This window comes from Girardinichthys multiradiatus, chromosome 19 (genome assembly GCF_021462225.1).
Source record: "Girardinichthys multiradiatus isolate DD_20200921_A chromosome 19, DD_fGirMul_XY1, whole genome shotgun sequence".
Classification (NCBI taxonomy): Eukaryota; Metazoa; Chordata; class Actinopteri; order Cyprinodontiformes; family Goodeidae; genus Girardinichthys; species Girardinichthys multiradiatus.
In genome coordinates, this window is record NC_061811.1 from 5,364,059 (window position 1) to 5,382,286 (window position 18,228).

General features: G+C 42.0%; 1 protein-coding gene across 7 annotated transcripts in view; it reads right to left on the minus strand.

The window, feature by feature from the left end:
* The window catches only part of LOC124855496 (sorting nexin-14-like), a 46,955-nt gene extending 28,938 nt beyond the window's left edge, over window positions 1-18,017 (minus strand). The window contains exons 1-18 of one of the 7 annotated variants that reach the window (XM_047345406.1): window positions 17,254-17,860; window positions 17,033-17,153; window positions 16,869-16,942; window positions 15,418-15,496; window positions 15,290-15,333; window positions 15,118-15,205; window positions 14,957-15,041; window positions 14,717-14,873; window positions 13,419-13,494; window positions 13,198-13,242; window positions 12,648-12,728; window positions 12,329-12,443; window positions 12,029-12,184; window positions 9,482-9,606; window positions 8,930-8,988; window positions 6,391-6,417; window positions 4,481-4,627; window positions 3,761-3,893 (exon numbers count right to left, since the gene is read on the minus strand). In XM_047345406.1, the coding sequence (XP_047201362.1) occupies window positions 3,761-3,893; window positions 4,481-4,627; window positions 6,391-6,417; window positions 8,930-8,988; window positions 9,482-9,606; window positions 12,029-12,184; window positions 12,329-12,443; window positions 12,648-12,728; window positions 13,198-13,242; window positions 13,419-13,494; window positions 14,717-14,873; window positions 14,957-15,041; window positions 15,118-15,205; window positions 15,290-15,333; window positions 15,418-15,496; window positions 16,869-16,942; window positions 17,033-17,153; window positions 17,254-17,390 (1,749 nt within the window). In that variant the 5' untranslated portion in view covers window positions 17,391-17,860. Of the gene's footprint in view, window positions 1-3,760; window positions 3,894-4,480; window positions 4,628-6,390; window positions 6,418-8,929; window positions 8,989-9,481; window positions 9,607-12,028; window positions 12,185-12,328; window positions 12,444-12,647; window positions 12,729-13,197; window positions 13,243-13,418; window positions 13,495-14,716; window positions 14,874-14,956; window positions 15,042-15,117; window positions 15,206-15,289; window positions 15,334-15,417; window positions 15,497-16,868; window positions 16,943-17,032; window positions 17,154-17,253 lie in introns of all 7 variants that reach the window. The other 6 variants (XM_047345404.1, XM_047345403.1, XM_047345409.1 and 3 more) reach the window with 6 other exon arrangements.
* Window positions 18,018-18,228: the final 211 nt, after the last annotated feature.

An 18,228-nucleotide genomic window follows, 5' to 3' on the forward strand; every position in this document is an offset into this window, starting at 1 on the left:
TCATGAGCTGTATGCCAAAATCACCCATATTAAGACAATAAAAGACCTGAAATATTTCAGTTAGTGTGCAATGAATCTAAAATATATGAATGTTAAATTTTCATCATGACATTATAGAAAATAATGAACTTTATCACAATATGCTAATATTTTGAGAAGGACCTGTATTTTCACTGTTACGCTGAAGACACTCAGCTTTACTTATCCATAAATCCTGATGAACCCAACCAGTTAGATAGACTACAAGCATGTCTTGAAGACATAAAAACTTGTATGACTTTATATTTTCTGCTCCTAAATTCAGACAAGACAGAAGTTGTCGTCTTTGGAACGGAGTCTTTAAAAAAGAAACTGCTTAGTCAATCACTTAACCTGGATGGCATTAAATTGACCTCCGATAATAAAGTTAAAAACCTCTGTGTTATTTTTGACCAGGACATGTCATTTAAATCCCATATTAAACAGGTTTCTAGGATTTCCTTCTTTCATCTCTGGAACATTGCCAAAATTAGAAATATCCTATCCAGGAGTGACGCTGGAAAACTAGTCCATGCATTTGTTACTTCAAGGCTGGACTATTGTAATTCTTTACTAACAGGATGTCCACAAAATGCAGTTAAAAGCCTTCAGCTGATTCAAAATGCTGCAGCAAGAGTTCTGATGAAAATTAAAAAGAGAGATCATATTTCTCCTATTTTAGCTTCCCTTCATTGGCTCCCTGTTAAATCCAGAATATAATTTAATCATCACCTGGTGGTGAGTTGGATCCGCTGGAGGAGGAGAAAGCCGGACAGACTCGGCAGGCCCAAGCGCATAGTGAGGGTCTGCTGGGAATGCCTGGCGGAGCCCTCGGCCAGGGATGTATTCAACTCCCACCTCCGGGAGAGCTTCGACCAGATCCCGGGGGATGTTGGAGACATAGAGTCCGAGTGGACCATGTTCTCTGCATCTATTGTCGATGCTGCTGCCCATAGCTGCGGCCGTAAGGTCTGCGGTGCCTGTCGTGGCGGCAATCCCAGAACCCGGTGGTGGACACCGGCAGTAAGGGATGCTGTTAAGTTGAAGAAGGAGTCCTATCGGCTGTGGTTGGCTTGTGGGACTCCTGAGGCGGCTGACGGGTACCGTGAGGCCAAGCGTGCTGCGGCCCGGGCTGTGGCAGAGGCAAAAACTCGGGCCTGGGAAGAGTTCGGTGAGGCCATGGAGAAGGACTACCGGTTGGCCTCGAAGCGATTCTGGCAAACCATCCGGCGCCTCAGGAGGGGGAAGCAGTGCTTTGCCAACACTGTTTATAGTGGGGGCGGGAGACTGCTGACCTCGACTGAGGACATTATCGGGCGGTGGAAGGAGTACTTCGAGGATCTCCTCAATCCTGCCATCACGCATTCCGTGGTGGAAACAGAGGCTGGGGACTCGGGGTTGGATTCTTTCATCACCCAGGCTGAAGTCACCGAGGTGGTTAAAAAGCTCCGCGGTGGCAAGGCTTCGGGGGTGGATGAGATCCGCCCTGAGTACCTCAAGTGTCTGGATGTTGTAGGGCTGTCATGGTTGACACGCCTCTTCAACATTGCGTGGCGGTCGGGGACAGTGCCTCTGGACTGGCAGACTGGGGTGGTGGTCCCCCTTTATAAGAAGGGGGACCGGAGGGTGTGTTCCAACTACAGGCGGATCACACTCCTCAGCCTCCCTGGTAAGGCCTACGCCAGGGTATTGGAGAGGAGAGTCCGACCGATAGTCGAACCTCGGCTTCAGGAGGAACAGTGTGGTTTTCGTCCCAGCCGTGGAACACTGGACCAGCTCTATACCCTCTACAGGGTGCTCGAGGGTTCATGGGAGTTTGCCCAACCGGTTCACATGTGTTTTGTGGACCTGGAGAAGGCATTCGATTGTGTCCCTCGTGATGCCCTGTGGGGGGTGCTCCAGGAGTATGGAATCGGGGGCCCTTTATTAGGGGCCATCCGGTCCCTGTACGAGCGGAGCAGGAGTTTGGTCCGCATTGCCGGCACTAAGTCGGACCTGTTCCCAGTGCATGTTGGACTCCGGCAGGGCTGCCCTTTGTCGCCGGTCCTGTTCATAACTTTTATGGACAGGATTTCTAGACGCAGCCAAGGGCCGGAGGGGGTCTGGTTTGGGGACCAGTGGATTTCGTCTCTTCTTTTTGCGGATGACGTGGTCCTGCTGGCCCCCTCTAGCCAAGACCTACAGCATGCGCTGTGGCGGTTCGCAGCCGAGTGTGAAGCGGCTGGGATGAGGATCAGCTCCTCCAAGTCCGAGGCCATGGTTCTCGACCGGAAAAGGGTGGCTTGTCCTCTTCAGGTTGGAGGGGAGTTCCTGCCTCAAGTGGAGGAGTTTAAGTATCTCGGGGTCTTGTTCACGAGTGAGGGAAGAATGGAGCGGGAGATCGACAGACGGATCGGTGCAGCTGCCACAGTAATGGGGGCGCTGTGCCGGTCCATTGTGGTGAAGAGAGAGCTGAGCCGAAAAGCAAAGCTCTCAATTTACTGGTCGGTCTACGTTCCTACCCTCACCTATGGCCATGAACTTTGGGTCATGACCGAAAGAACGAGATCACGGATACAAGCGGCTGAAATGAGCTTCCTCCGTAGGGTGGCCGGGCACTCCCTTAGAGATAGGGTGAGGAGCTCGGCCATCCGGGAGGAGCTCGGAGTAGAGCCGCTGCTCCTCCACATTGAGAGGAGCCAGTTGAGGTGGCTCGGGCATCTATACCGGATGCCTCCTGGACGCCTTCCTCGGGAGGTGTTCCAGGCACGTCCCACCGGGAGGAGGCCCAGGGGACGGCCCAGGACACGCTGGAGGGACTATGTCTCTCGGCTGGCCTGGGAACGCCTTGGGCTCCCCCTGGAGGAGCTGGAGGAGGTGTCTGGAGAGAGGGACGTCTGGGCGTCTCTGCTGAGTCTGCTGCCCCCGCGACCCGGTCCTGGATAAGCGGAAGACGACGAACGAACGAACGAACGAACGAAGAATTTAAAATTCTCCTCCTCACATATAAAGCCCTTAATGATCTTGCTCCATCATACATCAGAGATCTGATTGGTCCATATGTTCCTAACAGAGCACTTCGTTCTCAGACTGCAGGTTTACTGGTGGTTCCTAGAGTCTGTAGAAGTAGAATGGGAGGCAGATCTTTTAGTTTAGTAACCAATTATATGTGCTCTCTTTCAGACTCTAACCTTGAAAACTGGCTCAGAGTTTATCTGTTCTTTCTTTCTAGGTGAAACGACTAAAGGAGCTACATCCATTAACATTTACTTTTCCTTCCCATAGAAAGTACTCCTGGATCAGTGCTTCTTTGTTCTCTTTGTGTCTTTGCTCTGTTCTCTCAAACCTCCAGTCGGTCGTGGCAGATGGCCGCTCACACTGAGCCTGGTTCTGCTGGAGGTTTCTTCCTGTTAAAAGGGAGTTTTTCCTCTCCACTGTCGCTACATGCACGCTCAGTATGAGGGATTGCTGCAAAGTCAACACCAGTGACTGTCCACTGTCTCTACATGCTCATCCGGGAGGAGTGAATGCTGCAAGTCACTGACTGGATGCAATCTGCTGGGTTTCCTTAGATAGAAAAACTTTTTATCCAATTTGAATAAATAACTGAATCTGACTGCACTGTTCAATGGTTTGGACTAATTGGAATGTATGTACCTGACTGTTGTGAAGTGCCTTGAGACGACATGTGTTGTGAATTGGCGCTATATAAATAAACTGAATCAAATTGAATTAAGAATGTTTAGAGCATTTCTGTCCTCACCATATCATCCTCTCCTTCCACCAGTCCATAGGATGGCAGCATGGCGCCCTCCATGGTCGTGCTTTTGAACACTCCTTTGATCTTACTGCCAATGCGGCTAATCCCGAAAGATTCGCCCCTCCTTGACGTGTTCCTGCAGTATGAACAGTGTGGATAATGAACAATGGCTGATGGAGGAGAGACACTTGACATTAGCAGAGCGCATGCAACTTCGGGAGACTGACAGGACGAGAACCAGAGTAGAAGATGAAGCAGCAGACTGTACAGAGGAGGGACAAAGAAAACCTAAGCCAAGATGTCACTTTGCAGTCATCTTATAATGTCAAAAACATGGGACAGTGGTAAAGCTCTGCTGGGCCAAAAGCAAAAACAAGTACAAAGCAGTGAGCGTTGACTTCACAGGTTTATATCTGAAAGTTTCAATAAATTAAAAGGGCATTGTGTTATTATCAGTTACAAGTCAACCAGATAAGGAACAAACAGAACAGATACTTGAGTCTGATAGGTTAAGAAACCCATAGAGCACACAGGGTCGTACCCAATCGAAGAGAAGAGCTGAGACAAGTCACTGCATTGTCAAAAATAATAAGAAATCAAAACAAGTTTTCATGCATCTGGCCTACCATGCAGGCATCTGGGTGGGACTAGGGTCACATGGGGGGAGGGGTGGACAGCATGACATCACACTGTACCCGGACACACAGATGGACCCTGACTTACTTGGGTGATGAGTGGCGGTGGGATTGCGAGCCGTATGGAAAGTTTGTGAACGTGGACTGGGCATGGAGGGAGGTAAAGGATGCAGGTGAGGAGCTGCCAGAGGTGGTGAAGAGTGAGGACGGGGACTCAGGGCTCCAGTCCCAGGAGCTATAAGCAGAACAGGGTCACGACCCCACAAGGAAAGTGGAGGTAAAGGACTGTGAATCGTATCAGGGCGGGCAGTATGGTAGTCAGGGGATCAGAGTGGACATTCAGTCACAAACAGAGCATGGTGGTTGCTGAACACAGATGAAGTAACAGGCGGACGAACAGGCCGAGCCGAGAAGGTTTCCCAGTAGCAGATATGAGGGAGGTTAAGCTTACACTGCCATTCAAAAGTATCCAGAACTCTTTAACGTTTCCACATTTGCCACAGTTCAGCCAAGAACTTCAATCTATTTCACTGGGATTTTATGTGACAGACCAAAACAAAGTAGCTAACTATCGCTAATGATTTTCAATGTTTTTACAAATAAAAAGTGTGAGTGCATTTGGTCCCCCTTTAATTACAGCTGCGGTGTCGGTGCATGTCTCTACCAGCTTTGCACACAAAAAAACTTATTTTTTACATATTCTTTACAAAAATACGTCAAGCTCAGTCAGATTGGATGGAGAGCATCTGTAAACATCAGTTTTTAAGTCCTGCCACGGATTTCAAGTGGATTTAGGTCTGGACTTTGTCTCGGCCATTCTAACACATTAACATGCTTTGTTCTAAACCATCCCATTGTACCTCTGGTTGTATGTTTAGGGTAGCTGGAAGGTGAACCTCCAACCCAGTCTCAAATCTTTTGGAGCCTCCTACAGGTTTTCTTCTAGAATTGTTCTGTTTTAGCTGCATCCATATTCAAATCCACTCTGACCAGCTTCCCTGTCCCTGCTGAAGAAATGCATCCCCACAGCATGATGCTGCCATCACCATGTTTCACTATGGGGATGGTCCATTCAGACCTCTATTCAATGTTAGTATTCTGTTGTAACATCTGACCAATGCATCTTCTTCTACGTGTGTCCACTACAAAATGGTGGTACTCTTCAAATGGGACTTTTTGTTACTTTCTTTCAACAATGGCTTTCTTGTTGAGATTCCACCATAAAGGTCAGATTGGTGAAGGGAAAAACTAAACTCTGTTTTGTGAACAGATTCTCCCACCTGAGCGGTGGATGTCAGCAGCTCCTCCAGAGTTACCATGGGCCTCTTTGCTGATTCTCTGATTAATGCTCTCTTTGCCCAGCCTGCCAGGTTAGGCAGATGTTCATGTGTTGGTAGGTTTGCGGTTGTGTCGATGGACTGAACAGAGCTCCGGGGGATGTTTGGGATACTGTTTTATAAACTAATCCTGCTTTTATTTTATTTTATTAAAGGGTATGAGAGTTAAAGAGGTGGGATACAAATGAATCATTTAGCTTCAAATCCCCCATTTATGCATTACTTTGTGTTGGTCTACCACATAAAATCGCAGTGAGTTACATTAAGGTTTGAGGAAAGTCTGTGAAAAAGTTAAATGGGTGTAAATACTTTCACAAGGCACTTTATTGGCTATTTTACATCAATGGGAATCGATTAATGTTCTGGTAAAACCCACTAACTGCTTTCTTAGTTTTAATATTTAGGTAGCTAAAAATGTTTTGAATACTGCCTTCCTCACAAGTCTGCTTTCACAGGTAAAAAACAACAGAACCATCAAATAAAACTCTTATTAAGGAGTCAAATGTAAGTTGTTTGGAATTTATGTATCATTATTATACAATTGACATGATGTTTTGAACTTATGTGCTAATAAAGGCAAGAATGAAGCGTCTTTATATCTTTCGTGCAACCCTGCTAAGCCAGTCACTGGTTGGTCAGCACACTGATGCCTCATACTCACCGAATGTCATCCAAACTGACGCTATTTCTGGAACAATATGCACAAGGAGTTAGTGGAAGGCCCCTGCGGCTACCTACACACCATACTCCGTGACCGAAAACAGAATTTTTTCATTTGTGAGATTACTTTACATTGAAATGACTTTACTTTAAAGCTACAGTGTCCCAATCCAATCCCTAGTATCAGATCAGTGGCCTAATGAAAGAATCTTCAAATGATCCGTGTAGGAGTCCCTGGTTAAACTCAAACCCCCGATCTCTGTTCCTGCACTGTCTGTGGTTTTATATGGACTATGCCCTCGGCGAGCCTTGCAGCCATGTTTTACATGACTCATTTTTAAAAAAATGGTTGTGCACATTTCTTTAATCTAATAAATCTGGGTTTTCTCTAACAATCTAGATGTTTTTACTCCTTACAGAGAAGCTCACAGTGAAAAAAAGACTATATTGGCTGCTGCAGCTCCCAGTATTTCTGTGGCGTGACCTGCTCTGGGACCGTGGAAAGATATTCTTAGATAGCTGTTTGTGTCTGGCAGAGACACACAGAGAGCAGCTGAAATGGTGATCATTTAAAAAAATCACTACGTTCAAATGAAAGCGCCTATTTGATGATGCAGGAGAACTTATTTTGTAAGCCGAATCTAAACAGAGAGTAAACATGCTAACGTTAGCAGTTAGTTGGATCTCCAATCATTGAGGCTATCTTGCAGAGTCTCCAGCTGGGAGAAAATATTTGTAGTTGTGAGGAACAAAGGAAATGGAAAGACTGCAGCATTTGGAATATCGTTGGCTAATGAGCCATTTTATCTCTATTTGGTTTTATTGCACTATTAATTTCATTCTAAATCATTTAATATTAGCCTTTTAATTTTGATTTTATCAACATTTCTGATTTCAATGTGAAATAATGTGTTTATATGACTGAGTTCCTCAGCTCTATACAGCTTGTGTTTTCAAGCAAATACATGGAAATGATTTTATTATATTTGATGAAGCTTTGGAATGGGACACTGTAGGAGCAAATCTCCCGTCTTTGATGACAAATATATCAAGGTCAAAATTACTTGATCTGATCATTTGGTTTTTCCTTCCCCTAATTTAACACATATAGTCTAAATGATATATAAACAGTCACTATCTTACACTTCTATTAGTTGAGCAGACATTGGGTGTAATTAAGTGACATTAAATTGTCTATCATGGGTGATGAACAACTTTGCTTTTTGATTTTGTATTATTTACAAATTTAACATAACATTAGCAGGAAAATACATTTAATAACTACAAATGTTCAAAATTATGTAGTAGAGCCTGAAGGTTTTTGGTTACCGATATTTTCCTTTTACCTGAATCTGTCTTTATTCCAGTAAAACTATTTTTGTTAAAAGTCCAATTAAAATCAGCAGAGCACTTTAAAACTAACAACCGCCAGCAGGATACAGACGAAACCAGATGTTATCAAGCTCTGCATTGAAGCACATTCAACATTCAGACTAAACCTTTCACGTTTTAGGTCCCTTAGAATCAACCAAATTATTTGTATTTGCTAAATGCCAAAATCAGAATAATAAATATTTTTTGACAATCTTTTGTTTTCTCTAAAGTCATACGTTTACAGCTATTAAGATTAATATGCCTTTAAAGAATTTGGGAGAGTCCAAATGGTAGAGGTTTTGATATGTTACTTTACAACATTGGAGTTAATTGGATGTACACCTGAAATAACACCTTACTTGTGCGACATCGTGGAAAAATTAAAACTGATCATACAAGATATCAGGAAGAGAACTGTGGACCCGATCTGAACCTGAAGGCTCCACATTTATCTGCTCCAGCATAGGTAAGTATTAACACCATAGGAATGTCTAGCCATCAAACTGGTCAGGAAGGAGACAGGTTCTGGTGTGAAATGTACAAATCAACCCCAGAACAAAAGCCAAAGACCCTCTGAAGAAGCTGGTTGAAGCTGCTAACAGAGTTTCATTATCCATACGTCCTGTAGATCTCCACAATCCTTTTCCTGATATATTGGCTGATTTCTAATGATTTACTCAAAACATCCCACAAAGAACCAAGATGTTTTAGGTGATATCCTTAAAATACAAGTCCATACAAACATGGGCTGAAAGCTCACTCGGACAGGAAGAAGCCATTCCTTCGAAAGGTGACATAAAGGAAGGCCAGATTATAGTTTGCCAACGCACTGAGGGGCAAAGACCTTAATTATTTGGAGGCGAGTCTGATGGTAGTTTTATTGGACCACAAAAATGTTTGGCAATAACTACATTGTTACATTTTGAGGAAAAAAGGGGGAAGCTTAAAAATCTTGCAGCTGCGTGGCCTACATATGAGCTCCAGCAGGTTGGGACCTCTTAGATGTATATTAGAAACACACTGAAGTAATATGATAAACAAAATACAGTGTGTTGAGTTTATTGTTTAACAATCTACATCACCATCAAAATCCTACACTAAATTATTGCTAAATTGATTTATTTATAAACTTTTTAGAAGGAAACTGATGGTAGGCTAAAACCTACCTGCTCATTTTGGAATTCCTGGCCGGGGACTCGGCTCCTTTCAGAAGCTGTCGAAAATACTGTAGGAAGAAACAAACTGTTGCTGAAGAACCACCACTTTATACACTAGGTGCATATATGCTGCATAAAGAAATGTCCAACATAGAAACACATTTTTTTCACTCTAAAACACTGAATCATCTACCTTCTTTTATTTAGAATTTAAATTTAAAAATATTATTATTATTGTTCGGAAAATAACTGGATAACTGCTGATTGTGGACACAGGCTGAGCTGCAGCCTGTTTCCTGTAATGAAGCTGCTTCTGAGGGGGAGATTCAGCCTGGCAGCCTGGCGCTATGCCAGCGTCAACTCTATGGCCGGTTGTGTTATCTGCTTCTGATGACAAGCCTGGTATGGATTGGTGGATGAGAGGTGGGAAGAGTGTTTTGCACCATGGCAAACTAACTCCAAATTGCATTTGCTGAACAACTGAGTTAAAAAATGTCTAATTCTCAAAGGTGTTTTTAAACCTATTAGTTGAGCGTTTCATTTGCCACTTCAGTTACTCACCTCATCGCTGTGACAGAACATCGGGGTGAAAACATTTTCCAGGAGGGATAGCACATGCTCATAAGCTTCAAACAAGCACCTCATGGTCTGGAGTTTCACCACATCCACATATGGGCCCTCAGCAACTGAGTCAACAAAGAAAGCAGAAAAAGAAATAAATGTGTTGAAGATTTGTTCATTTTTACTTTAAAAATGATCAAGATCTCATTTAACTTACGTCCTATTGGTTTGTTAGACTCACTTGATTACAATAATGGTTAGGAAGGCTAGTTTAAAATGTTCTGGGTATAAAACCAAAATAAAAATCCACAACAACTGAGATGACCTGAAGAAGAGAGAATCGAAGACCAGATCTCCACCTATCAAGCAAGCAGCTCAAAAATGAAAAGTGTGACTTTTATGTCTGGTCAAAACTGGCCCTCTATTTCAAATATTATCACAAACCATCTCATCTTAGCATTGATTAATTTGAAAATAAATATCTAAACCTGCCTAAGGAATTCTAAAAACGTCATTTAGGTATTCACATTTACATTTTATTGCTTCCAATAAAGAAAAGCATTTATAGAGAAATTATTATGTTATTGGCAGAACATGTCTGAAATCTGTCTTGAGTCACAGTTCTATTGTTTACAGACATATACAGACGAATCAAAAAGTATACATTATATGATAATATTCCATGCTGGTTAATGTTGCACGTTTAGTTTCAGGACTGTTTCAGACTCTTTAACCTGATGGTAACGGTCTGTATTCATGAGCGTGGTCAGGGTTAGAGGAGATCTTAGGAGTTAATTTCCACATATTATTATGATTCAATTCAATTCAATTCAAATTCAAAGATACTTTATTGATCCCCGAGGGGAAATTAGATGGGAAGATTCACACTTTTTCGACTGGATGGCCCACAGTCTTAGGGCAATTTTTCATTTGTTGAAGCAAATGTTGACGAGGATAAAGTTCTCTAGCTGTTCAGCAGAGACATGATCAATCATTCTTTGTCAGCTTTGGTACCAGATGCTCAGCAGATTTCTGTGGTTCAGAATTACCCAAATAAGAAACATACTTTTGCATCTCCACAATGTTTTTGTGCGTGATCACAAGGGGGAAATATTTGGATCAGAACAGAATGTCAGGGATTTTTATTGTGCCGTTGTTAAATCCAATCACCGTTCTGACGTTTTTCTGTACAGCGAAAAACTTTAGTTCAGTTAAATGGGATTTTATGTGATAGTCTTAGACAATGCCTAACGCTGAATGGGAAGACTTTTGCCAAATAGTTCACAGTTCCCTGGCCACACACTTCCCCACAGCATAATGCTGCCACTAGCATGTTTTACCGTAGGGAGGGTGTGTTTAATCTGAACGTCAGTCAGTCATTTTCTACCGCTTATTCCATAGTGGGTCGCGGGGGAGCTGGTGCCTATCTCCAGCAGTCTATGGGCGAGAGGCAGGGTACACCCTGGACAGGTCGCCAGTCCATCGCAGGGCAACACACAAACAACCATGCACACACTCTTTCATACACCTAAGGGCAATTTAGAGTGACCAATTAACCTAACAGGCATGTCTTTGGACTGTGGGAGGAAGCCGGAGTACCCGGTGAGAACCCACGCATGCACAGGGAGAACATGCAAACTTCATGCAGAAAGACCCTCAGTTGGGATTTGAACCCAGGACCTTCTTGCTGCAAGGCAACAGTGCTACCAACTGTGCCACCGTGCAGCCCCTGAACGTATCGGAGAAAAAGGGACCAGATACATATTGACACAGTCTGAAGAAAAATGTCGAAAAAATTGAGAATTTTCCTCCACTTCACAGTTATGATGTTATGTTGGCCTATCCCATAAAATCCCAATATACATTAAAGTTGTGACAAAATGTGAAAAAGTTGAAGGGACATTCTAAAGTGTTGCACTATAAATGCCAAAAAGTGATAAATGCATAATTAACTATAAAATAAATATGTTTCGTTACGCGTTTAATTTTATCCTCTCCTTTTAAGTTTGGATTCATAAAAAAGTATTATGCTTAAAGGGTTGGCCGGCCAAGGGGGGCAGCACATTTCTCAGGGTGACCACTGCCCTGCTGTACCTGGTGGAGCCACTGCTCCAGAGACTAATCAAAACTCTTCAATGGACCAATTCAAAAAGAGAAGCCTGTGGCTCTCGCTTCATCATTGTGCAATAATCAGAGACAAAATCTAAGCACAGACCTTAAAACAGTAGGGCATGCAGAAAGCTCATACATTTCAAAGAAACTGAGGGGTTTTGGCAAAGCTAAAAGAATAAAATATTCAAGTGTCCCTAACAGCAACTTAAATCAACTTAAATGATTTTAACAGGGTTTATTTACCGACCAGAAATTGATGCTTCACTCTAAAGATCTCTGACGTTACTGTAAACACTCAAATACGGAGATAAATACAGCAATAATTCCTAAAATAATTCAGTGCAAATTGTAAATCAGGTATAGTTGTGCCCAAAAATCCATTCCTCCTATGAAGATTTAAATTCCCTGTACTGGAAGCATTTAGGGGTTACATACCATTTCGGATTTCTTCCACTATAAAGGGGTCGAAGCGGATCTTGTCAACGCTCTCATCCAAGCAGTAAGTCTCGTAGATCTTCTTCACCTCTTCGTGCAACATCATCTTCTCCGAGTCCGACAGCTCCGGGCACAAAATCCTATCGTTGAATTCCTCTGAGAAGTTGGGACAGTCAGACATAACAGAGTCACTGTGTGAAAGATTTTCACAGGACAGAGCCGTAGCATCTACGAGCGAGACCAAACAGAGCAGCGCAAGTGGAGCAGAAGGTTGTCTTGGTGTGAACAGGACACACTCACCTACTGCGAGACAGAACTGGAGCACGTGCACAGCTCCCTCTTGTTTCAGGAAGTTCATAAAACGAAAGAGGAGGTCTTGCTGTTCTCTGATTTCTTTCAACTCCAGCTTGAGCACCTGGTGCAGAAAAAAACAGACATACAGATTATAGACATGATCGCTCTCTCAGATGCTCCAAGAGTCTTCTCTGTGTGCTTACTTGGTTTCTGCTTCATGTTATTTCACATGTTTAATGTATGATAAGAGGAAACATTTTACTGACATACATATTTATAAAATATGTTTTTCATTGATACCCTATATGAAGAGCAAAGAACTTACTGAGGGCTTTTTGTTGCGAGAATCAGAATACTTTTGTAAAAATGGAACCAGTGTTGAAGTTGGCTCTGTTGCTTCTTCGGGCTGTAGAGACAATAAATAAATAAATAGTCATACTCAATAAATTAGAATAAAAGTTATGATGAGACTTGTTTGTCAGAATAAAAATACCTTTAGAAAAGAACCTTTAAGCATGTATTAAACACACTTTCATTAAGCCCACATTTCTGTGTTTAAAATGTTTTTTATTGTTCTGAATATTCTAATCTTAAATCTTGTGTTTTCATTGGATGTAAACAGAAAATCATCATAATAAACAGAAATAAACATCAGTCTGTGTGGAATTAATCTATAAAATGTGTTTCACTTTGTGATGGAGTTATTGAAATAAATTAACTTTTGAATAATATTCTAATTTATTGAGTATGACTGTAAATAAATAAATACAACAGCTGTTTTTCCATTAGAAATTACATTCACTCTGCAACATCATGAAGGAAAAACAAACTAAACATGTTGGTGAAATGTGGTGAAAGGTTCATAGTGTACTTACAGGAGAATTGTCGATAAATATTAGGATTAAATGATTCACTGTGTCCTGTAATGTAAAGAAGACATTCGCTCACTTATCCTGATTAGAATACTTTTTCTTTTACTTGTATGTTTATTAGTAAAAGAACCCTAAATAACAACCGCCAAACATATGCTCTATCAGCAGGAGGCTGAAAGAGACAGCAGCTTTAAATTTCTGCCTTTAACATGGTCTGAACTCACTGGATCAGCTAAGTAGTCCATGGAAGGAAGAAAGACAGAACCGGCCAAGACTTCTCTTATCAGGAGAGTTAGAGATCTGAGAGGAGCAAAGAGTCGGAGGAGCAGAAAGTGAGACAATAAAAGCAGATCCTTGACTCTTCACATTTTCTCCTTGGGAGATAACAGAGTCCTGCAAAAGTATTCACACCTTTTCCACATGATGACGTTTCAGAATAAATTACACGCAGGTGGACTTATTTGACTAATTAGCCAACTACTGAAGGCAATCAGTTGCACTCATTATTTAGGTGTATTACAGTAAAGGGGGGGTAAATAAAAATACAACACTTGTGGACTACTTTGTGTTGGTCTGTCACATTACATCCCAATAAAACACACTGAATATATTGTGGCTGTAATCTGACAACAAAAAAGTAACTTTGGAAGAGCTGCAGAGAGCCACTGTTCAGGTGGGAAAAAATCTGTTGACAGAACAACTGTTAGTCAAGCACTTCACAAACTTGCCTTAAAGGAAGAATGACAAAAAAAAGCCATTGTTATTAGAAGTCCTGTTTTCAGTTTGTCACAAGTAGAGGACACAGCATGTGGAAGAAGCTTCTCTGGTCAGATGAGATCAAAACGTAACTTTTTGGTGAACATAGAAAATACAAATGGTCATTGAAGACTGAAGGGCCAAAGGACAACACATTAGAAGAATTTATAGAAAAAGAATACAAAAACAATCAGCACTTTTAACACAAACTGGACGCTTTTTTGCCAAGAAATAATAGATTCATAGACTTCAGCTGTATAGAATTTTACAGCCCGACTTGGTGAGCCGAACCGAACCAGATGCTGCTGGTTTGGGCTGCTTTATAGAATCTAAAGGGAACATTTTTTGTCGTGTGTATGACGTCGCTTATGTGCCCCCAAACACTGCACCAAAAACACCGACCCCATCTTGAAGCATAGCGGTGGAAGGATCGTGGTGTGGGCGTTTCAGTAGCAGGTAAACAGAAGCTGAATGGAGCTAAATCCAGGACAACCCTGGAAGAAAACCTGTTAGGGGCTGCAATAAACATGTATGTCACACTTTTCATGTTTTCACTGTAATTATTCTGAAAAACATGTATTCCAGGCCTTGAACTTAACAATCAGGCAATACTTTGTGTTGGTCTATGAATCTCAAAGAAAATACATGTACATTGAAATGTGTGTTATGAATACTTTTGCAACGTTCTGTCTATAATGCATATATGCTGAGTACTAAAATAGGATTCATTTTGCAAGCTGCATCTTCTACCACAGCAGTTAGTTACCCGCAGTCTGTGGCCTTGGGTGGCAAGATGTAGGGGAAGAGGATCTCAGTCAGCTTCCGGAGGTAGAGAAGCTCATCTCTACGACTTCGGAGCGCCACATGGAGATCAGGACCATACTCATCCAGGGCAGCTTGTTGAAGATACTCTGTGTTCTTCACTACTCCGGACGGACAACAAGAGTAAAATGACACCAGTAGTATCATATCTTTTAAGGAGTCAATGTACTGAAATCAGCAATACCTTTCTGCCGGGCTTTGCTGATAATCTCAATGTGTTTCATGGAAACTTTGAGGAGCTTTTGTGTGATGACTGAAGCCACGTTCACCTTTGAGAAAATAGAAAGAAATAAGATCAAGTCGAATAATAATAATAATAACAATAATAATGTCAGAATGTGTCACCTTTTGAATTCGGCGAACCAACACAGCTGCAAAGAAGCGTAAAGTCACCCTCAGCTCGTCAACAAATGACTCGTCATCCGTGATATCTCTAGAAGACGTCATTCTGTCACTTCGATCGAGCGCCATCACATACAACCCCCTCATTTAAATATCAATATATAAAAATACCTACCGGTACCAGGGATATACAAAATTTTCTAAGACAAGCTCCAGAATCTGTAAAAAAAAATAACTGTTAGATGAGATCGCTGGATTTAAAACAGCTTTTATTGTTTGCTTTGATAGAGATGTCAGACACACCTCAGACAGAGAAGCATCCACCTTAGAGGGTATTTTTAGGTCAAGCCATGGCTGATAGTTTTCCAGTAATAAAGTTGGTCTGGCAAACAGAAAGATCCCAGTATTATACACAAAGAAAAGTTAAAAGTCATTGTTGACCACTAGCTGTCAGTGTGCCATTTTTCATGGCTTAGATGTGATCTCTTTATCTCCAAAATGGTTTGTTTATTTGGTATTAGAGCATCTTGCACACATTTTTTTACACAGCAAACAGAAACTTTAATGTATTTTAGTGGGATTTTGTAATGAAAGAAGTGCATATTATAAAGTGAAAAAATACATGGCTTTTGCAATTTTATTCAAATAAAAATGAATATAATGCTGCATGCATTTGAGTTCAGCTCTGTGGTCCTATGTTTTGAAGAACCGTGTTTTGTTGTAATTACATCAGCAGGTCTTTTGCAGAATCCAGCTTTGCATATCCGGAGACTGAGACTTTAGCCATTCTTATTTGGAAAACATAAAACTTTTGCCACAGACTCTGAGTTGGACTTAGGTCTGGACTTTGACTGAGCCATTCTAACACATGGATTTGATTTAATCTCAGTAGCTGTAGCTGTATGTTTGGGGTCGTTGTCTTGCTGGAAGGTGGACCTCCACCTTTACCAGCATATTTCTGGCAGCGTGATGGGACGAGTTCATGAGTTTCAGGTTTACCTGCGATAGTCACTCTTACTCGTCTCATGTTTCCCTAAAATTATGAAAAGTACTGTTTAATCTGGTATGTCCAAGTCACAGTCAAGATATTAGGGATTCCTCTCTCCTGTTTCTGACTCTGCGCCTCATCTCTCCTTTTCTCATTTGAATAAAAAAATATATATTTTCTTTTGTCCTTCTTTTTTCATATTGTTTTTATTTATTTTATTTTTCCTTGGTTAAACTCTTTACTTCATTTGTGCTATACTCTAGATTTACATTAACAAACATGTGGTTTTTGGCTTTTTTGCATTATGTGCCAAAGTCCAAAAGACCACCACAATAAGTCCCATCATATTTATCCTGTGTATTGTTTGCTTGTCTCGTCTACTCTCTGGGTGATTGTTGTTTATCACTAATGTTCTCTCACAAACCTCTGAGGCCTTCACAGAACAGCTACACTTATACTGAGCTCAGATTTTACACAGGTGGACTCTGTTTGCCATTTAGCTGACTTCTGAAGGCAATTGGTTGCACCGGGTTTTATTTAGGGGTATCAGACTAAAGGAAGTCTAACAAATATATACATTATATTTTTTATTTGTAAAAATGTTTAAACACATTCTATTATTGTCCTTGTGAATTATTTCCTGCTTTGTGTTGGTCAACTGTTAAAATCTCCATAAAACACATTAACATTTGTGGCTGAATTGTGAAAAAATGGGCCAATGTCCAGGAGGTATGAATGCAGGAGCTCTAGTATTCAGGTTATTTACCTGTGTCTTTTGCATTTAATCTTTCCACAAACAGCGCAGCTGTGGCCCAGGGGAAACAGCTCCGGCTGGAAGGACTGGGAGGGAAGATTAACTCACATTAACAATCTGTTACCAGTAACTAAAATCAAATTGAGTTTGGAGAGTGCAGCTTTAATCTGATCCACCTTAGTCTTTGGTTTAATGGACATGAAGATGTTTGGCAGCAGAGACTCGGGCCCCAGTGAGCAGTAAAAGGTGACAACACCAGCCAGGAACGACCAAAACACCATGATAATGTGAATATATCTGTGAAAACAAATCACATCATTCCTAATCACAAACAAACATTACATCATATCAGGCCAACACGTGATGCGTTCAGGGGCCCTGAGTGGCCTTTACTTACCTATTTAAGAGTATAGTGGACAGCAGTAAGCCCAGCAGCATAAAACAAAAGACTGGGTACTGTCTGCCGAGCTCTCTGACCCGGTCCAGCTTCACCCCGCGCCTTGTCAGCTGCAGAAAAGCTCTGATGCGCCCCATCTTTAGCCTACTTCATATCACCATGAATACATAAAACGCTACACAAACAGATGCGCCGCAGCGACCCCGGTTCTGGGAAATTTAGTGTGCCTCTGCAGAGATTTATTTGATTTTGAGTCTAACACTTACTGCCAGTTTACAGCCGATGATATTCGGTTGTGATCCAGCTGAAGGCACATAGGTGAATCTGCAGAAAATGACACAAAGAGTGCGTTGTTGGATGATCGGCGCAGGCGTGGTGCCCATCTACAGCTGTCAGGATTAGGATCACCCAGCATGGTTTGAGCAGAGCGCCGTGAAGCTCATAGAGGTCGGTGTCTGGCTAATGGCTGCGGCGCTGCCCCAGTCGGCTCTAACCATTAAGGGCCTGCCTGCCTGCCTGCCTGCTTGCTGCCTGGTTGTCAACACCGGAGACGCGTGATGTCACCGCGCTGCGCTCCCAGCTCCAGCCTCTGGTTCCTGTAGTTCTGGTTCTGACGCTTGTCGATACCAAATACATTCACTGCTCCTTCGGTAGTATTTTTTCATCTTGCAATATTTACAAATCACGTGTTATATGCCTGGTTTTATTTTGAACAGTGAATATATAAACAAACAAAAACAAGATTATTTGATTTTCGTTTCAGAGAAAATGTTAAACTAAAATATGAGCTGTTTCTCTTCTTTCTGTTCAGAACCGATGAGTAGAAACGTCTTGATTTGATTTTAATATTTACGATAAAAATGAATTCACCAGAGTGATTGTCTGAGCTCCAGCTTATCCCGGGATCCCAAAGCACCCCCACCCCTCCAGTTGAAGGTGTGGCCCAGGGCCTCCTCCTCTAAAAGGCACAAAGAG